Source organism: Scyliorhinus torazame, chromosome 18 (genome assembly GCF_047496885.1).
Source record: "Scyliorhinus torazame isolate Kashiwa2021f chromosome 18, sScyTor2.1, whole genome shotgun sequence".
Lineage (NCBI taxonomy): Eukaryota > Metazoa > Chordata > Chondrichthyes > Carcharhiniformes > Scyliorhinidae > Scyliorhinus > Scyliorhinus torazame.
Window position 1 is genome coordinate 134,530,208 of NC_092724.1, and position 15,249 is coordinate 134,545,456.

Genomic DNA, 15,249 nt, shown 5'->3' on the forward strand with positions numbered 1-15,249 from the left:
GGGAGAAGGTGCTTTTTCACGACTGTTTTGTTCTCTCTCTTTCTTCGGGCCTAATTTCGGGAGCCGTTCGGAGGAGGAGGAGCAGTCTCTGTGAGTATAAAAACCTAACGGTAACTTCCTGTTTTCCAGTTTTTTCCCCAAAAGTGACGTCAGAGGGAAGCTGTGATCTGAGTGGTTGATAGCAAATCTGCCCCAAATTCAAAAAAAAAAACACAGCTAAACTCATAAACTTAAATTAAACTAATTAATTAATTAGTGATGGCTGGTCAGGTGATGTGCTTGAGCTGCTTGATGTGGGAGCTGGCAGATCCCATTGCGAGCTGCAGCGACCACATCTGCAGTAAGTGTTGGCTGCTCGAAGAGCTCCGGCTCAGAGTTGATGAGCTGGAGTCTGAGCTTCAAACACTGAGGCACATCCGGGAGGGGGAGACTTACCTGGACACTGTGTTTCAGGAGGCAGTCACACCTGTCAGAGTAAGTAGTTTAAATCCTGCCAGTGGCCAGGGACAGCAGGGTGTGACTGCAAGTCAGGCAGGTAAAGGGAACCAGCAGTCAGGAACTCAGGAGCCTCAGCTCTTGACTCTGTCCAACAGGTATGAGGCACTTGCTCCTTGTGTGGATGGCGAACAGGGCTGCAGGAAGGATGAGTCAGCTGACCAAGGCACCATGGTTCAGCAGGCCATTCAAGGGGAGGGAGTAAATAGGCAAGTTGTAGTTGTAGGGGATTCTATTATCAGGGGGATAGATAGTATCCTTTGTGAGCAGGATAAAGAGTCCCGCATGGTATGTTGCCTGCCCGGTGCTAGGGTGCGGGACATCTCTGACCGGCTTGAAAGGATACTGGAGAGGGAGGGGGAGGATCCAGTTGTTGTGGTCCATGTCGGTACCAACAACATAGGCAAGTCTAGGAAAGAGGACCTGTTTAGAGATTATAAAAAGCTAGGATTCAAATTAAAAAACAGGTCCTCAAGGGTCATAATCTCCGGATTACTGCCCGAGCCACGTGCAAATTGGCATAGGGAGGCAAGAATAAGGGAAGTTAACACGTGGCTGAAAGAGTGGTGTGGGAAAGAGGGGTTCCTTTTCATGGGACACTGGCATCAGTTTTGGGACAGGGGGGACCTATACCGTTGGGGTGGTCTCCACCTGAACCGAGCTGGGACCAGCGTTCTGGCGAAAAGAATAAATAGGGTGGTCAATAGGACTTTAAACTAAAGATTGGGGGGGAAGGGAAAGTCAGGGAACCAAGAGGTGAAGTAATCAGTGGGAAGGGTAGCTGCTTAGGAATACAAAAAAAGCACGAAAATACAAAATTCAGGAGAGGTTACGATTGTCCCCATCCCACAAAATATGACACAGTGTATGGAAAGGCTCAGTAAACCAAGGTCCACCACACTAAGAAAACAAAAAGGGACGGTCAATGGAGAATTAAAGGTGCTATATTTAAATGCGCGCAGTGTACGGAACAAGGTAGATGAGCTTGTGGCCCAGATTGTGACTGGCAGGTATGATGTGGTAGGCATCACAGAGACATGGTTGCAGGGGGTTCAGGACTGGCATTTAAACATCCAGGGATTCACAACCTATCGAAAAGACAGGGAGGTGGTCAGAGGGGGTGGGGTTGCCTTGTTAATTAGGAATGAAATTAAATCAATAGCACTAAATGACATAGGGTCAGATGATGTGGAGTCTGTGTGGGTAGAGTTGAGGAACCACAAAGACAAAAAAACCATAATGGGAGTTATGTACAGGCCTCCTAACAGTGGTCAGGACCGGGGGCACAAAATGCACCACGAAATAGAAAGTGCATGTCAGAAAGGCAAGGTCACAGTAATCATGGGGGACTTCAATATGCAGGTGGACTGGGTAAATAATGCTGCCAGTGGACCCAAGGAAAGGGAATTCATTGAATGTTTACAGGAGGGCTTTTTGGAACAGCTTGTGATGGAGCCCACGAGGGAACAGGCCATTCTGGACTTAGTGTTATGTAATGAGCCAGACTTGATTAAAGATCTTAAAGTAAGGGAGCACTTAGGAGGCAGTGATCATAATATGGTAGAATTCAATCTCCAATTTGAAAGAAAGAAGGTAGAATCAGATGTAAAGGTGTTAAAGTTAAATAAAGGTAACTACATGGGCATGAGGGAGGAACTGACGAAAATCGACTGGGAGCAGAGCCTAGTGGGAAAGACAGTAGAACAGCAATGGCAGGAGTTTCTGGGAGTAATTGAGGACACAGTACAGAGGTTCATCCCAAAGAAAAGAAAGGTTATCAGAGGGGGGATTAGGCAGCCATGGCTGACAAAGGAAGTTAGGGAATGCATCAAAGCAAAAGAGAAAGCCTACAATGTGGCAAAGAGTAGTGGGAAGTCAGAAGATTGGGAAGGCTACAAAAACAAACAGAGGATAACAAAGAGAGAAATAAGGAAAGAGAGGATCAAATATGAAGGTAGGCTAGCCAGTAACATTAGGAATGATAGTAAAAGTTTCTTTAAATACATTAAAAACAAACGGGAGGCAAAAGTTGACATTGGGCCGCTCCAAAATGACGCTGGTAATTTTGTGGTGGGAGACAAGGAAATAGCTGAGGAACTAAATAAGTACTTTGCGTCAGTCTTCACAGTAGAAGACATGAGTAATATCCCATCAATTCCGGAGAGTCAGGGGGCAGAGTTGAATATGGTAGCCATCACAAAGGAGAAAGTGCTAGAGAAACTAAGAGGTCTAAAAATTGATAAATCTCCGGGCCCAGATGGACTACATCCTAGAGTTCTAAAAGAGATAGCTGAAGAAATAGTGGAGGCGTTAGTTATGATCTTTCAAAAGTCACTGGAGTCAGGGAAAGTCCCAGAGGATTGGAAAATCGCTGTTGTAACCCCCCTGTTCAAGAAGGGAACAAGGAAAAAGATGGAAAATTATAGGCCAATTAGCCTAACCTCAGTTGTTGGCAAGATTCTAGAATCCATCGTTAAGGATGAGATTTCTAAATTCTTGGAAGTGCAGGTCAGATTAGGACAAGTCAGCATGGATTTAGTAAGGGGAGGTCGTGCCTGACAAACCTGTTAGAGTTCTTTGAAGAGATAACAAATAGGTTAGACCAAGGAGAGCCAATGGATGTTATCTATCTTGACTTCCAAAAGGCCTTTGATACGGTGCCTCACGGGAGACTGCTGAGTAAAATAAGGGCCCATGGTATTCGAGGCAAGGTACTAACATGGATTGACGATTGGCTGTCAGGCAGAAGGCAGAGAGTTGGGATAAAAGGTTCTTTTTCGGAATGGCAATCGGTGACGAGTGGTGTCCCGCAGGGTTCAGTGTTGGGGCCACAGCTGTTCTCTTTATATATTAACGATCTAGACGACGGGACTGGGGGAATTCTGGCTAAGTTTGCCGATGATACAAAGATAGGTGGAGGGGCAGGTAGTATGGAGGAGGTGGGGAGGCTGCAGAAAGATTTAGACAGTTTAGGAGAGTGGGCCAAGAAATGGCTGATGAAATTCAACGTGGGCAAGTGCGAGGTCTTGCACTTTGGAAAAAAGAATAGAGGCATGGACTATTTTCTAAACGGTGACAAAATTCATAATGCTGAAGTGCAAAGGGACTTGGGAGTCCTAGTCCAGGATTCTCTAAAGGTAAACTTGCAGGTTGAGTCCGTAATTAAGAAAGCAAATGCAATGTTGTCATTCATCTCAAGAGGCTTGGAATATAAAAGCAGGGATGTACTTCTGAAGCTTTATAAAGCATTAGTTAGGCCCCAATTAGAATACTGTGAGCAATTTTGGGCCCCACACCTCAGGAAGGACATACTGGCACTGGAGCGGGTCCAGCGGAGATTCACACGGATGATCCCAGGAATGGTAGGCCTAACATACGATGAACGTCTGAGGATCCTGGGATTATATTCATTGGAGTTTAGGAGGTTGAGGGGAGATCTAATAGAAACTTACAAGATAATGAATGGCTTAGATAGGGTGGATGTAGGGAAGTTGTTTCCATTAGCAGGGGAGACTAGGACCTGGGGGCACAGCCTTAGAATAAAAGGGAGTCACTTTAGAACAGAGATGAGGAGAAATTTCTTCAGCCAGAGAGTGGTGGGTCTGTAGAATTCATTCCCACAGAGGGCGGTGGAGGCCGGGACGTTGAGTGTCTTTAAGACAGAAGTTGATAAATTCTTGATTTCTCGAGGAATTAAGGGCTATGGAGAGAGAGCGGGTAAATGGAGTTGAAATCAGCCATGATTGAATGGTGGAGTGGACTCGATGGGCCGAATGGCCTTACTTCCGCTCCTACGTCTTATGGTCTTATGGACCCAGGTTCGATTCCGACCTCAAGTGACTCTCTGTGTGGAATTTGCACATTCTCCCCGTGTCTGTGAGAATTTCCCCCAGGGGCTGCAGTTTCCTCCCATAGTCCAAAGATGTGCAGGTTAGGTGTACTGGCCATGTTAAATTGTCGTTTAGTGTCCAAAGGTTAGGTGGGGTTACAGGGAGAAGGCAGGGGATTGGGCGTAGGTAGGATGCTATTTCGGAACGTCAGTGCAGACCTGATGGGCCGAACGGCCTCCTTCTGTACTGTAGGGATTTTATGATTCTATCAGGACCAGAAAACTTTAGCTTCAAGAAAGATTTGATAGGCTGGGGTTATTTTCCATGGAACAGAGGAGGCTGAGGGTGATGTAATTGAGGCATATGAAATTATAAGGCATATAGTTAGAGGGAATAGGGATGACCTATTTACCTTAGCAGAGGGTTAAAAAAAAAAGGAGGGATACATTTTAGGTAATTTAAGGATTAAAGAGGTGAGATGAGGAAACATTTTCTTAATCTAGGGTTTTTCAAATTGTGGGTGGGTGGGTCGTGGCGGTTGTCTGGAAAACCATGGAACGATCGGTTGTGCCGTTCCCGTGTGGTTCCGATCGCGGGAGAAACTCCCCATGGTCGCAACCGGCATTTAAATTGAGAATGGCGGTCGCTACTGGCTTTTAAATGAGACCAAAATGAGGCTGTATGCAGTCTTCCGACCATAAGCAGCAGCAGTGAGCAGGTCATGCAACCTGCATATACACTTGACATCAAGTGCCTTGTGCATATGGATAAGAGCTTCTTCCATTTTCTAGCTGCTAACAGGCAAAGGAAAAGGACTGTGAAAATGGATCATTTTGTTATAAGGAAGAGACAGCCAGAGACAAAAATAGGCAGTGTACCCACTGGCCAGGATCTACTGGTGAGGGTTGCTCAGGAACATCCACAGCAGGACAGGGCAGTGCTAGTGTTAGCTCTGTACAGAGCTCCAGGGCCACTGGTTAACAGCCTACAAAAAAGAAACTGAACTCCGGAATAAAGCAGTATAAAGATGATTCCATGAGGTATGGTTTTGTTAATTGTGCCAATGCGAATAAGAATGCAAGCCCATGTGTGTTCTATGAGACCCCAGAGTCAGTTATTAACTTACAGCTGACTCCAAATGAAAAGACTAATCTGCTGTACCTGACCTGTGACAGCACATTAAGAACATGCCAAAGGTTCATGTTTGCAGAGGCTGTCCTCATTCTGGAGTAGCTTCTCACAGGAGTACCCAGTGCTGAGTAAAACAAGAATTTTGTTGCTATTTCCCTTCACAATGACCTACATGTGTGAGGTTGAATTTTCCCTTCTCACAAAAATGAAGAAGGCACAAAGGAACTGGCTGAACTCTGCACCCGATATGCACATTAGCCTCTCCTTTGAACCTGATTGGAGTGAGATCATGAGGGCCAAGTAGGCTCCCCTTTTGCATTAAAGGTAAGCAAACATGGTGTGTGTCGCAAAAGTTAGCCAGTGTGTGTCTCGAAGGTTGGCTGCGTGGGTCCTGAAGGTCGGCTGGTTGGCAGTAGTGGGTCCTGGCAAAAAAGTTTGAAAAACACTGATCTAGAACATGATAGAAACCTGGAACTCAACTTTCTGAAAGGGTGGTATTAGTAAGGATAATCTAGGACAATGTTGACATTTATTTGCACAAATGTAGATTAATTCATGTAAGGCAGCACAGATTTGTTATGGGCAAATCATATTTAACTCACTTAACTGAGTTTTTTGGATGAGAATAATTCAATTGATGTAGTATATGTGGACCTCCAAAAGATGCTTGATAGTGCCACAAGGCAGACTCATCAGCAAAGTTTAGCCCATGAAATGAGATAGTGATCATATCAAACAAAGTTGGCTGAGAGACAGTAAATACTTGCTTTTCAGACTGAAGGAAGGTATACGGTGTGGTTACTTAGGCACACTTCTTCTAGATATATGTTTATACCCTAGACTTCAATGTACATGGCACAAATTTTAAGTTTTGCAGATGACATAAAAATTAGAAGTGTTGGGAATCGTGAGGAGGATAGTAGTAGCCTTCAACAGGCCGTGGACAAGATGACATTTAAGACAAAGAAAGATGAATTGCCACATTTTTAGGAAGAAAAAGCTGCGGCAATATAAAATAAAGGATACAATTCTAATGAGGGTTCAGTAGTCGAGGGACGGGTTATATGTGCACGTATCATGAAGGTGGAAGGGCAGTTTGAAAAAGCAATGAGGCATACGGGATCCTGGGCTTTATAAATAGAGGCTTGTAGTACAAAAGCAAAGATGTTCCGACGAACCTTGATAAAACACTGGTTCGATCTCGACTGGGGTATTTTTGTCCAATTCTGAGACCACTCTTAAGGCATTAGAGAGGGTTCAGAAAGATTCATGAAAATGGTTCCCGGAATAAGGAATTGAGTTCTAGGGGGGATAGATCGGAGGAGATGGGGCTGTTCTCCTTTGAGAAGATTAAGAGGAGATTTGATAGAGATGCTAAAAATCATGAGGTGTTTGGACAGAATAGATAAATACTGTTCCCATTGGCAGAATGGTCAAGAACCAGAGGACACCAATTGGCAAAAAAACCAAAGGCGTTATGTGGAAAAACATTTTTACACAGTGAATGGTTAGGATCTGGAATGCACTATCTGAAAATGTGGAGGCTGATCCAAGCAAGACTTTCAAAAGAGAATCAGATAAGCACCTAAAGGTAAACAATTTTCAGAGCTACCAGAAAAAATGGGGTATTAGGTCTAGTTGAGGTGCTCTTGCAGAGAGCCAGTAAAGATACAACAGGCAGAATGGCCTCCTTCTGTGTTTATGATTTTATAAGGGCTTATTTCCATAAGGAACTTGTTTGAGAACTTCTCAATTTATTGAATGTAGCATAAAAACGAACTACTGCAGATGGTGGAATCTGAAATAAAAACATTAAATGCTGGGAATAGTCAGCAGAATTGGCAACATCGGTAGAGAGACAAATGTATCAGTTTGATGACCCTTCATCAGACCTGTTCAATGCTGAACTCTCACCACTCAAAAGATAAGAGATTTTCTCACTATATACCCAAGATGGATTTGAAACCAGAGGCAGGAGTCTTCGATTCTGGGGCCATGTCCCCACCCTGGCTTTGTAACTCAGAATAAGTAATTGAAAAAAACATGGTTCATGAACTGAGATAGGACACAACAAATTGACTGGTACGTACTTTTCTCTTTATTCCGGTGGTGACTTTCTTTGTTGATTTCTGGAGATATTCTTTCAGTTCAAGAGCTTTTACAATGCTGCAAAAAAAAAGATATTTCAATTTATTCCTGATTTCATAATAGTAAACAATACTTGTAAAATGAAGTACATTTTGTATAAGGTTCAATTTCCTTCACAGCGTTTCTTGTAATTTATAAATGCAACCTGGTACATCAGTTGAAATGTTTAAAAACATTTTTGAAAAGTATTTTTTAATAGAATTTTGTTGAAATTTGTCACTTTAGAACTTCTGGTATTTTCTTACCGTTTAATAGCATTTGCTGCATCCTCTTTACTGAGTCCCTTGATGGCAGCATATATCTCCAGGTGTTCCTCAACAGTAAGTTTAGGCCAGAGTGGGTTCACCTGTGCACAATAACCGATAGTTTCCACAGAGCTTTCTCTTTGTAAATATTCAGTTGCATAATCACCCATCAACACCTATAAAACAGCCATTTTAAAATTGAGTGGCTTCAACTATTTCCAAACAGGTCTGATAAGCTCAAGAGGTGCTATACCAACAGAAGGACCCAATGATTGTGGAGTTCATACACAGGAGTTCTGCCTGGAGGTGAAACTGGATCAAAATTATATTTGATGGGTGTAGCGCACAAAGACTCACGAGAGACGAATAGAGATGAAGTCGATGAGGCTTTATTAAGCGTGACTTGTTCCCCGCAGTTCAGCAATACACTGGCCTGCGGGGTAGAACTCCTGGTTCTTATACTCCGCCTTCAGGGCGGAGCTAGAGATCAACAGCCAACCAGGACCCGGGATCTGTCAGCCAATGACATCACGGCTTCACAGTCCCACATGACCCCTAATGCATACTACCACATTCACCCCTTGTTAAAAATGAACCCGGCGGGGTGGTGCTTCGCATGGTGGTAGGGGTTTACAAGGCTGGTCCTGGGAGGAAAAAAAATTTTTTGCATGTCATCACAGTGCCCTACACTGGGCTATGTACAGGGCTTTTTTGTTTTGAACTATTTACAGTATTCGTAAGAGGGAAAAGGAAAAAAAAAACATTCTCGTTAAAGTCCACAACATTCTAGTGTTACACCGATGCCACGAGTCGGGCGGGCGGTCTGGTCGTCCTTGTCGATCGCCTCAGCCCCGGTGGTGGTGGTGCTTGTTCCAGTGTTGTCGCCTCCGGGAGCTTTACGGTTTCTGCTTCAGCTTCACTTCTGGTCGGACCTGGGAGGAGGACCGATCCTCCCGGGAAGGGGGCTGTCGCGGGGTGCGCCGGTGGCAGGGAGGGGGTGATTGGTGTCAAGGGGGTGTGCGTGTTGCCGGCGGGCGCCAGATCTCGCAGGGAGACCGTGTCCTGTCGGCCGTCGGGGTACTCCACGTAGGCGTACTGCGGGTTCGCGTGGAGGAGGTGAACCCTCTCGACCAACGGGTCCGACTTGTGCACCCGCACATGTTTCCGGAGCAAGATGGGTCCTGGGGCCGCCAGCCAGGTCGGCAGCGACGTTCCAGAGGAGGACTTCCTGGGGAAGACAAGGAGGCGCTCATGAGGCGTTTGGTTAGTGGTGGTACACAGTAGCGACCGGATGGAGTGGAGGGCGTCCGGGAGGACCTCCTGCCACCGTGAAACTGGGAGATCCCTGGACCGTAGGGCCAGTAGGACGGTCTTCCAGACCGTGCCGTTCTCCCTCTCTACTTGCCCGTTCCCCCGGGGGTTGTAGCTGGTCGTCCTGCTCGAGGCTATACCCTTGCTGAGCAGGAACTGGCGCAGCTCGTCACTCATGAAGGAGGACCCCCTGTCGCTATGGACGTATGCGGGGCAACCGAACAGTGTGAATATGGTGTTAAGGGCTTTAATGACTGTGGCCGCTGTCATGTCAGGGCAGGGGATGGCGAAGGGGAAACGGGAGTACTCGTCCACCACGTTCAGGAAGTATGTGTTGCGGTCGGTGGAGGGGAGGGGCCCTTTGAAATCCAGACTGAGGCGTTCAAAGGGACGGGAGGCCTTGATCAGGTGCACACTATCCGGCCTGAGAAAATGCGGTTTGCACTCTGCGCAGATGTGGCAGTTCCTTGTGACTGTACGGACCTCCTCCACGGAGTAGGGGAGGTTGCGGGACTTTATAAAATGGTAGAACCGAGTGATCCCCGGGTGGCAGAGGTCCTCGTGGAGGGTTTGGAGACGGTTAATTTGTGCGTTGGCACACGTGCCGCGGGATAGGGCATCGGACGGCTCGTTCAGCTTTCCAGGACGGTACAAGATCTCATAGTTGAAGGTGGCGAGCTCGATCCTCCACCTTAAGATCTTGTCATTTTTAATTTTGCCCCGCTGTGCATTATCGAACATGAAAGCTACTGACCGTTGGTCAGTGAGGAGAGTGAATCCCCTGCCGGCCAGGTAATGCCTCCAATGTCGCACAGCTTCCACTATGGCTTGGGCTTCCTTTTCCACTGAGGAGTGGCAGATTTCTGAGACGTGGAGGGTTCGGGAGAAAAAGGCCACGGGTCTGCCCGCTTGGTTAAGGGTGGCCGCTAGAGCTACATCGGAGGCGTCGCTCTCGACCTGGAAGGGGAGGGACATGTCGATGGCGCGCATCGTGGCCTTTGCGATATCCGCTTTGATGCGGCTGAAGGCCTGGCAAGCCTCTGTCGACAGAGGGAAGGTCATGGTCTGTATTAGGGGGCGGGCCTTGTCTGCGTACTGGGGGACCCACTGGGCGTAATATGAAAAGAACCCCAGGCAGCGTTTTAGGGCTTTTGAGCAGTGAGGGAGGGGAAATTCCATGAGGGGGCGCATACGTTCGGAGTCGGGGCCTATTATCCCATTGCGCACTACATATCCCAAGATGGCTAGCCGGTTTGTGCTAAAAACGCACTTGTCCTCGTTGTATGAGGTTCAAGGCTTTAGCGGTCTGGAGGAATTTTTGGAGGTTGGCGTTGTGGTCCTGCTGATCGTGGCCGCAGATATTACGTTGTCGAGATACGGGAACGTGGCCTGCAACCCGTGTTGATCAACCATTCGGTCCATCTCTCGTTGGAAGACCGAGACCCCGTTTGTGACGCCAAATGGGACCCTTAGGAAGTGGTATAATCGCCCGTCTGCCTCGAAGGCTGTGTACTTGCTGTCACTTGGGCGGATGGGGAGCTGATGTTGGCGGACTTGAGGTCCACGGTGGAGAAGACCTTATATTGGGCAATCCGATTGACCATGTCGGATATGCGGGGGAGAGGGTACGCATCTTGCTGTGTGTACCTGTTGATGGTCTGGCTATAGTCTATGACCATCCTTTGCTTCTCCCCTGTCTTTACTACTACCACCTGTGCTCTCCAGGGACTATTGCTGGCCTAGATTATGCCTTCCTTCAGTAGCCGCTGGACTTCGGACCGAATGAATGTCCGGTCCTGGGCGCTGTACCGTCTGCTCCTAGTGGCGACGGGTTTGCAATCCGGGGTGAGGTTTGCAAACAAGGATGGGGGCTCAACCTTGAGGGTTGCGAGGCCGCAGATAGTGAGTGGGGGTATTGGGCCGCCGAATTGGAAAGTTAGGCTCTGCAGATTGCACTGGAAGTCTAATCCCAGTAATGTGGGCGCGCAGAGTTGGGGAAGGACGTAGAGCCTGTAGTTTATAAACTCCCTCCCTTGCACCGTTAGGGTCACTATGCAGAAGCCTTTGATCTGTACGGAGTGGGATCCTGCAGCTAGGGAAATGTTTTGCGCACTGGAACGGACGGTCAAAAAACAGCGTCTTACCGTGTCGGGGTGGATGAAGTTTTCTGTGCTCCCGGAGTCGACCAGGCATGGTGTCTCGTGCCCGTTGATCAGCACCGTTGTTGTCGTCGTCTGGAGCGTCCGGGGCCGTGCTTGGTCCAGCGTCATTGAGGCCAGACGTGGTCGTAGTGCTTCAGCGTCTTCCTCGAACCCCGTGGAGCCGTCGATGCTGGGGTCCATTGTTGCCGTCCAAGATGGCAGCGGGGGTGAACAAAATGGCCGCCCCCATGCATCGCACATGGCTGGGGGGTCACAAGATGGCGGCGGGGGTGGACAAAATGGCCACCCCCATGCGTCGCACAGGGCTGGGGGGTCCCAAGATGGCAGCGCCCCTCCTCCCCTCGTGGTGGCCAGGACTCAAAATGGCGGCGCCTGCGGGTCACACATGGGGCGCTGGGGGGGTTGGGGAGCGTTTGAAACGCGCAGGACTCCTTGTCCTCCGGGGACAGCGGTGGCCGGGACCCAAAATGGCTGCGCCTGCGGGTCGCACATGGGGCGCTGGGGGGGGTTGGGGAGCGTTTGAAACGCGCAGGACTCCTTCTCCGGGGACAGCGGCGACCTCCCGGGACCGGCACACAGCCGCGAAATGGCCCTTTTTCCCGCAGCTCTTGCAAGTCGCTGCGCGGGCCGGGTAGCGCTGCCGGGGGTGTTTCGCCTGGCCGCAGAAATAGCAGCGGGCTCCCCCGGGACGACTTGGCGTCTGAACCGCGCAAGCCTGTGGGGTGGGGGGGGGGGGGGGGGGTTTGTCGCGACGGGGGTCCACGGAGCCCAAGGCGCTGCCGCGCGGTCGGGGCCGTACGTGCGGGCGTTTCGCGCGACCACATCTTGTGAGGCTGCAAGGGCCCGTGCCTCTGAGAGTCCTAGCGACTCTTTTTCTAAAAGTCTTTGGCGGATTTGGGGAGAGTTCATACCAGCCACGAACGAATCGCGAATTAACACGTCCGTGTGTTCAATCGCGTTTACCGGCGGGCAGCTGCAGGCCCGTCCCAAAATTAGCAGCGCGGCGTAGAATTCGTCTAGCGATTCTCCGGGACTTTGCCGTCTCATTGCGAGTTGGTAGCGTGCGTAGATCTGGTTCACTGGGCGAACATAGATGCTCTTTAGTGCTGCGAACGCCGTCTGGAAATCCTCTGCGTCTTCTATGAGAGGGTAAATTTCCGGGCTTACCCTCGAGTGCAGGACCTGTAGTTTCTGGTCTTCTGTGACCCGGCCGGGGGCCGTTCGGAGGTATGCTTCGAAACAAGTCTGCCAGTGTTTAAAAACTGCTGCTGAGTTCACTGCGTGGGGGCTGATCCTCAGGCATTCCGGGATGATCCTGAGCTCCATAGTCCTTTAAGCACGCTTAATAAATTGTAGCGCACAAAGACTCACGAGAGACGAATAGAGATGAAGTCGATGAGGCTTTATTAAGCGTGACTTGTTCCCCGCAGTTCAGCAACAGACTGGCCTGCGGGGGAGAACTCCTGGTTCTTATACTCCGCCTTCAGGGCGGAGCTAGAGATCAACAGCCAACCAGGACCCGGGATCTGTCAGCCAATGACATCACGGCTTCACAGTCCCACATGACCCCTAATGCATACTACCACAATGGGTTAAATCACTGAATTATTGTGTTTCAATTTATTGCTTTATAAAAAAAGAAAACAGTCTGAGGGTAGTTTAGAATGGGTGGCGTTGTGTGGACAACTTAAGCAATAATTTACTGTATTTGTGGGATAACCCCGATGATTTGTATATTTGACTGCTTATTCACAAGTTCCAAGTTTGAGCTTGTGGAGCAACTGGAGACATTCTTTGCCAGATAGAGTAAGCGGAAGGGCTTCTGGAAAGGCACATTTGAAAATGTGATTACCCGACAGACAGGACAAGTTGGTGAGGAAGCGAAGGGTTCGGTTTTCTGGGGATTGGCACCAGTTTTGGAACAGTAACAGCTTGAGCATGATGTTCACTGGAACAGGGCTGAGAGTAAGGTCTGCACCCCATGAGTAACCATTACATTGACATGGGTTAAACTAAAATATGATGGATGTAGAAAAAAAGCAGGTTAAAGCAGAATGGAAGGCACCAGGGACATGGGTATATAGAAAAAATGCGAGAGAGAAGAAAATAGCAAAATATTAAAGAATGAGCAGGTTTGATGCATCAGGCGAAGTCTATATAGAAAAAATGTGAGAAAAAAAAAAAGCAAATTAATACAGAATGAGCAGGATTGCTAAACAGAAAGAGACGTGGTTGAGTTCTATGTGTAAGTGCATTAAATATTCAGAATAAAATTTGTAAGTTAAAGAAAGAACTTTAATAAAAATATTTTTATTCACCCTTTTGATATTTTAACATTTTAAACACCCAACATAGCAAAGGAAAATCATTACAAATCTCCAACCCCATCTCCCTCCCCCTTAACCACTGATGGTAACCAGCTCCTTGAAATGTAGGACAAACAAATCCCATCTCTTGTGGAACCCCTCACTCGCCCCCCCCCAAAGCAAATTTCACCTTTTCCAGATACGAAAACTCCATTAGATTCCCCCAGCCATAACGAGGTCAGCAACTGACCGCGCCCCCAACAGGATCCGTCCTGTGAGCGATCAGTGAGGCAAAGGTTAAACATCTGCCCCTCTCCCTTCTGCAGCTCCGGCAAGTCCGACACCCCAAATATGGCCCCCCGGGGAATTGGGCTCCAAATCTACGTGCAAGACCACTGACATGGTGAAGAAGACCTCCAAAATTTCTCCAACTTAGGGCAGGACCAGAACATATGTGCGTGATTGGCTGGGCCCCTCCCACACCATTCAAGTATCCTCCACGCCTTCAAACAACTGGCTCATCCTCGACTTCGCCAGGTGCACTCTCTGTACTACCTTTAGCTGTATTAGCCCAGCCTCGCACACGAAGTTGAGGCATTCACCCCCTGCAGCACCTCACACCACAACCTCTCCTCCAGCGGTATCCCCAGCTCCTCCTCCCACTTGGCCTTAACCCCCTCCAGCTCCTCCAAAATCCAGTGGGCTAATCCTCTGTAGGGCCCCGCCATGGCCGGCGTGGAGAAGAAACCCCTGCGCATGCGCAGGAAATACGCCGGCGGTTCTGCGCATGCGCCAGAACACGCGGCAGTTCTGCGCACACACAACTTGCGCCGGCCCTTCGGCAGCGGTTGGCACGGCGCCAACCCCTACGACGCCAGCCTAGCCCCCGGAAATGCGGAGGATTCTGCAACTTCCGTGCGGCCCGACGCCGGAGTGGTTCGCGCCGCTCTTGGCACCGGGCCATCCGGCCAGTTGCAGGAGAATCCCGCCCTCTGTCTACACCTCCCGCTGCCTCGGGAAAGTAGACAGCAAAATCAAAGACCCCTCACATCTGGGTTATTCTCTCTTCCAACCTCTTCCATTGGGCAGAAGATACAAAAGTTTGAGAACATGCACTAACAGGTTGAAAAACAGCTTCTTCCCCGCTGTTACCAGACTCCTGAATGACCCTCTTATGGACTGAACTGATCTTTCTACGCTTCTTCTCTGCAGTTGTAGCAATATATTCTGCATACTGCACATGTGTACTTACATTGTGTATTTATAGTATGTTCTATGTATTCAAGTATGCAGCGATCTGCCTGGACTGTACACAGAACAATACTTTTCACTGTGCCTCATTACACGTGACAATAAATAAATCAAATTGAAATCAAAAAGGCAATTTTTACATTGTATTCAGAACTGTCCTCTGGATCTGGGTATTTCAAACTCAGGGTTGTGACCTACGGATGGGTCGCAGGCAGGTGTCGAGAGGGTCTTGGAGTGATTGGTCCCACTGTACCCGCGGGGGTCCTGATCGCGGGACAAGCGGCGAACAGCGCTACGGCTTTTACATGGAGAATTACGACTGTTGCCGCCTTTTTAATGGAGAAATAGATTAGGCTGCATGGAGTCTTCC

At 48.5% G+C, this 15,249-nt stretch overlaps 1 protein-coding gene across 2 annotated transcripts in view; it reads right to left on the minus strand.

The window, feature by feature from the left end:
- The window catches only part of abca5 (ATP-binding cassette, sub-family A (ABC1), member 5), a 186,891-nt gene that overhangs the window by 24,618 nt on the left and 147,024 nt on the right, over positions 1-15,249 (minus strand). Inside the window, exons 32-33 of one of the 2 annotated variants that reach the window (XM_072483424.1) lie at positions 7,850-7,950; positions 7,547-7,622 (exon numbers count right to left, since the gene is read on the minus strand). In XM_072483424.1, the coding sequence (XP_072339525.1) occupies positions 7,547-7,622; positions 7,850-7,950 (177 nt within the window). Of the gene's footprint in view, positions 1-7,546; positions 7,623-7,849; positions 8,026-15,249 lie in introns of both variants that reach the window. The other variant, XM_072483422.1, reaches the window with a different exon arrangement.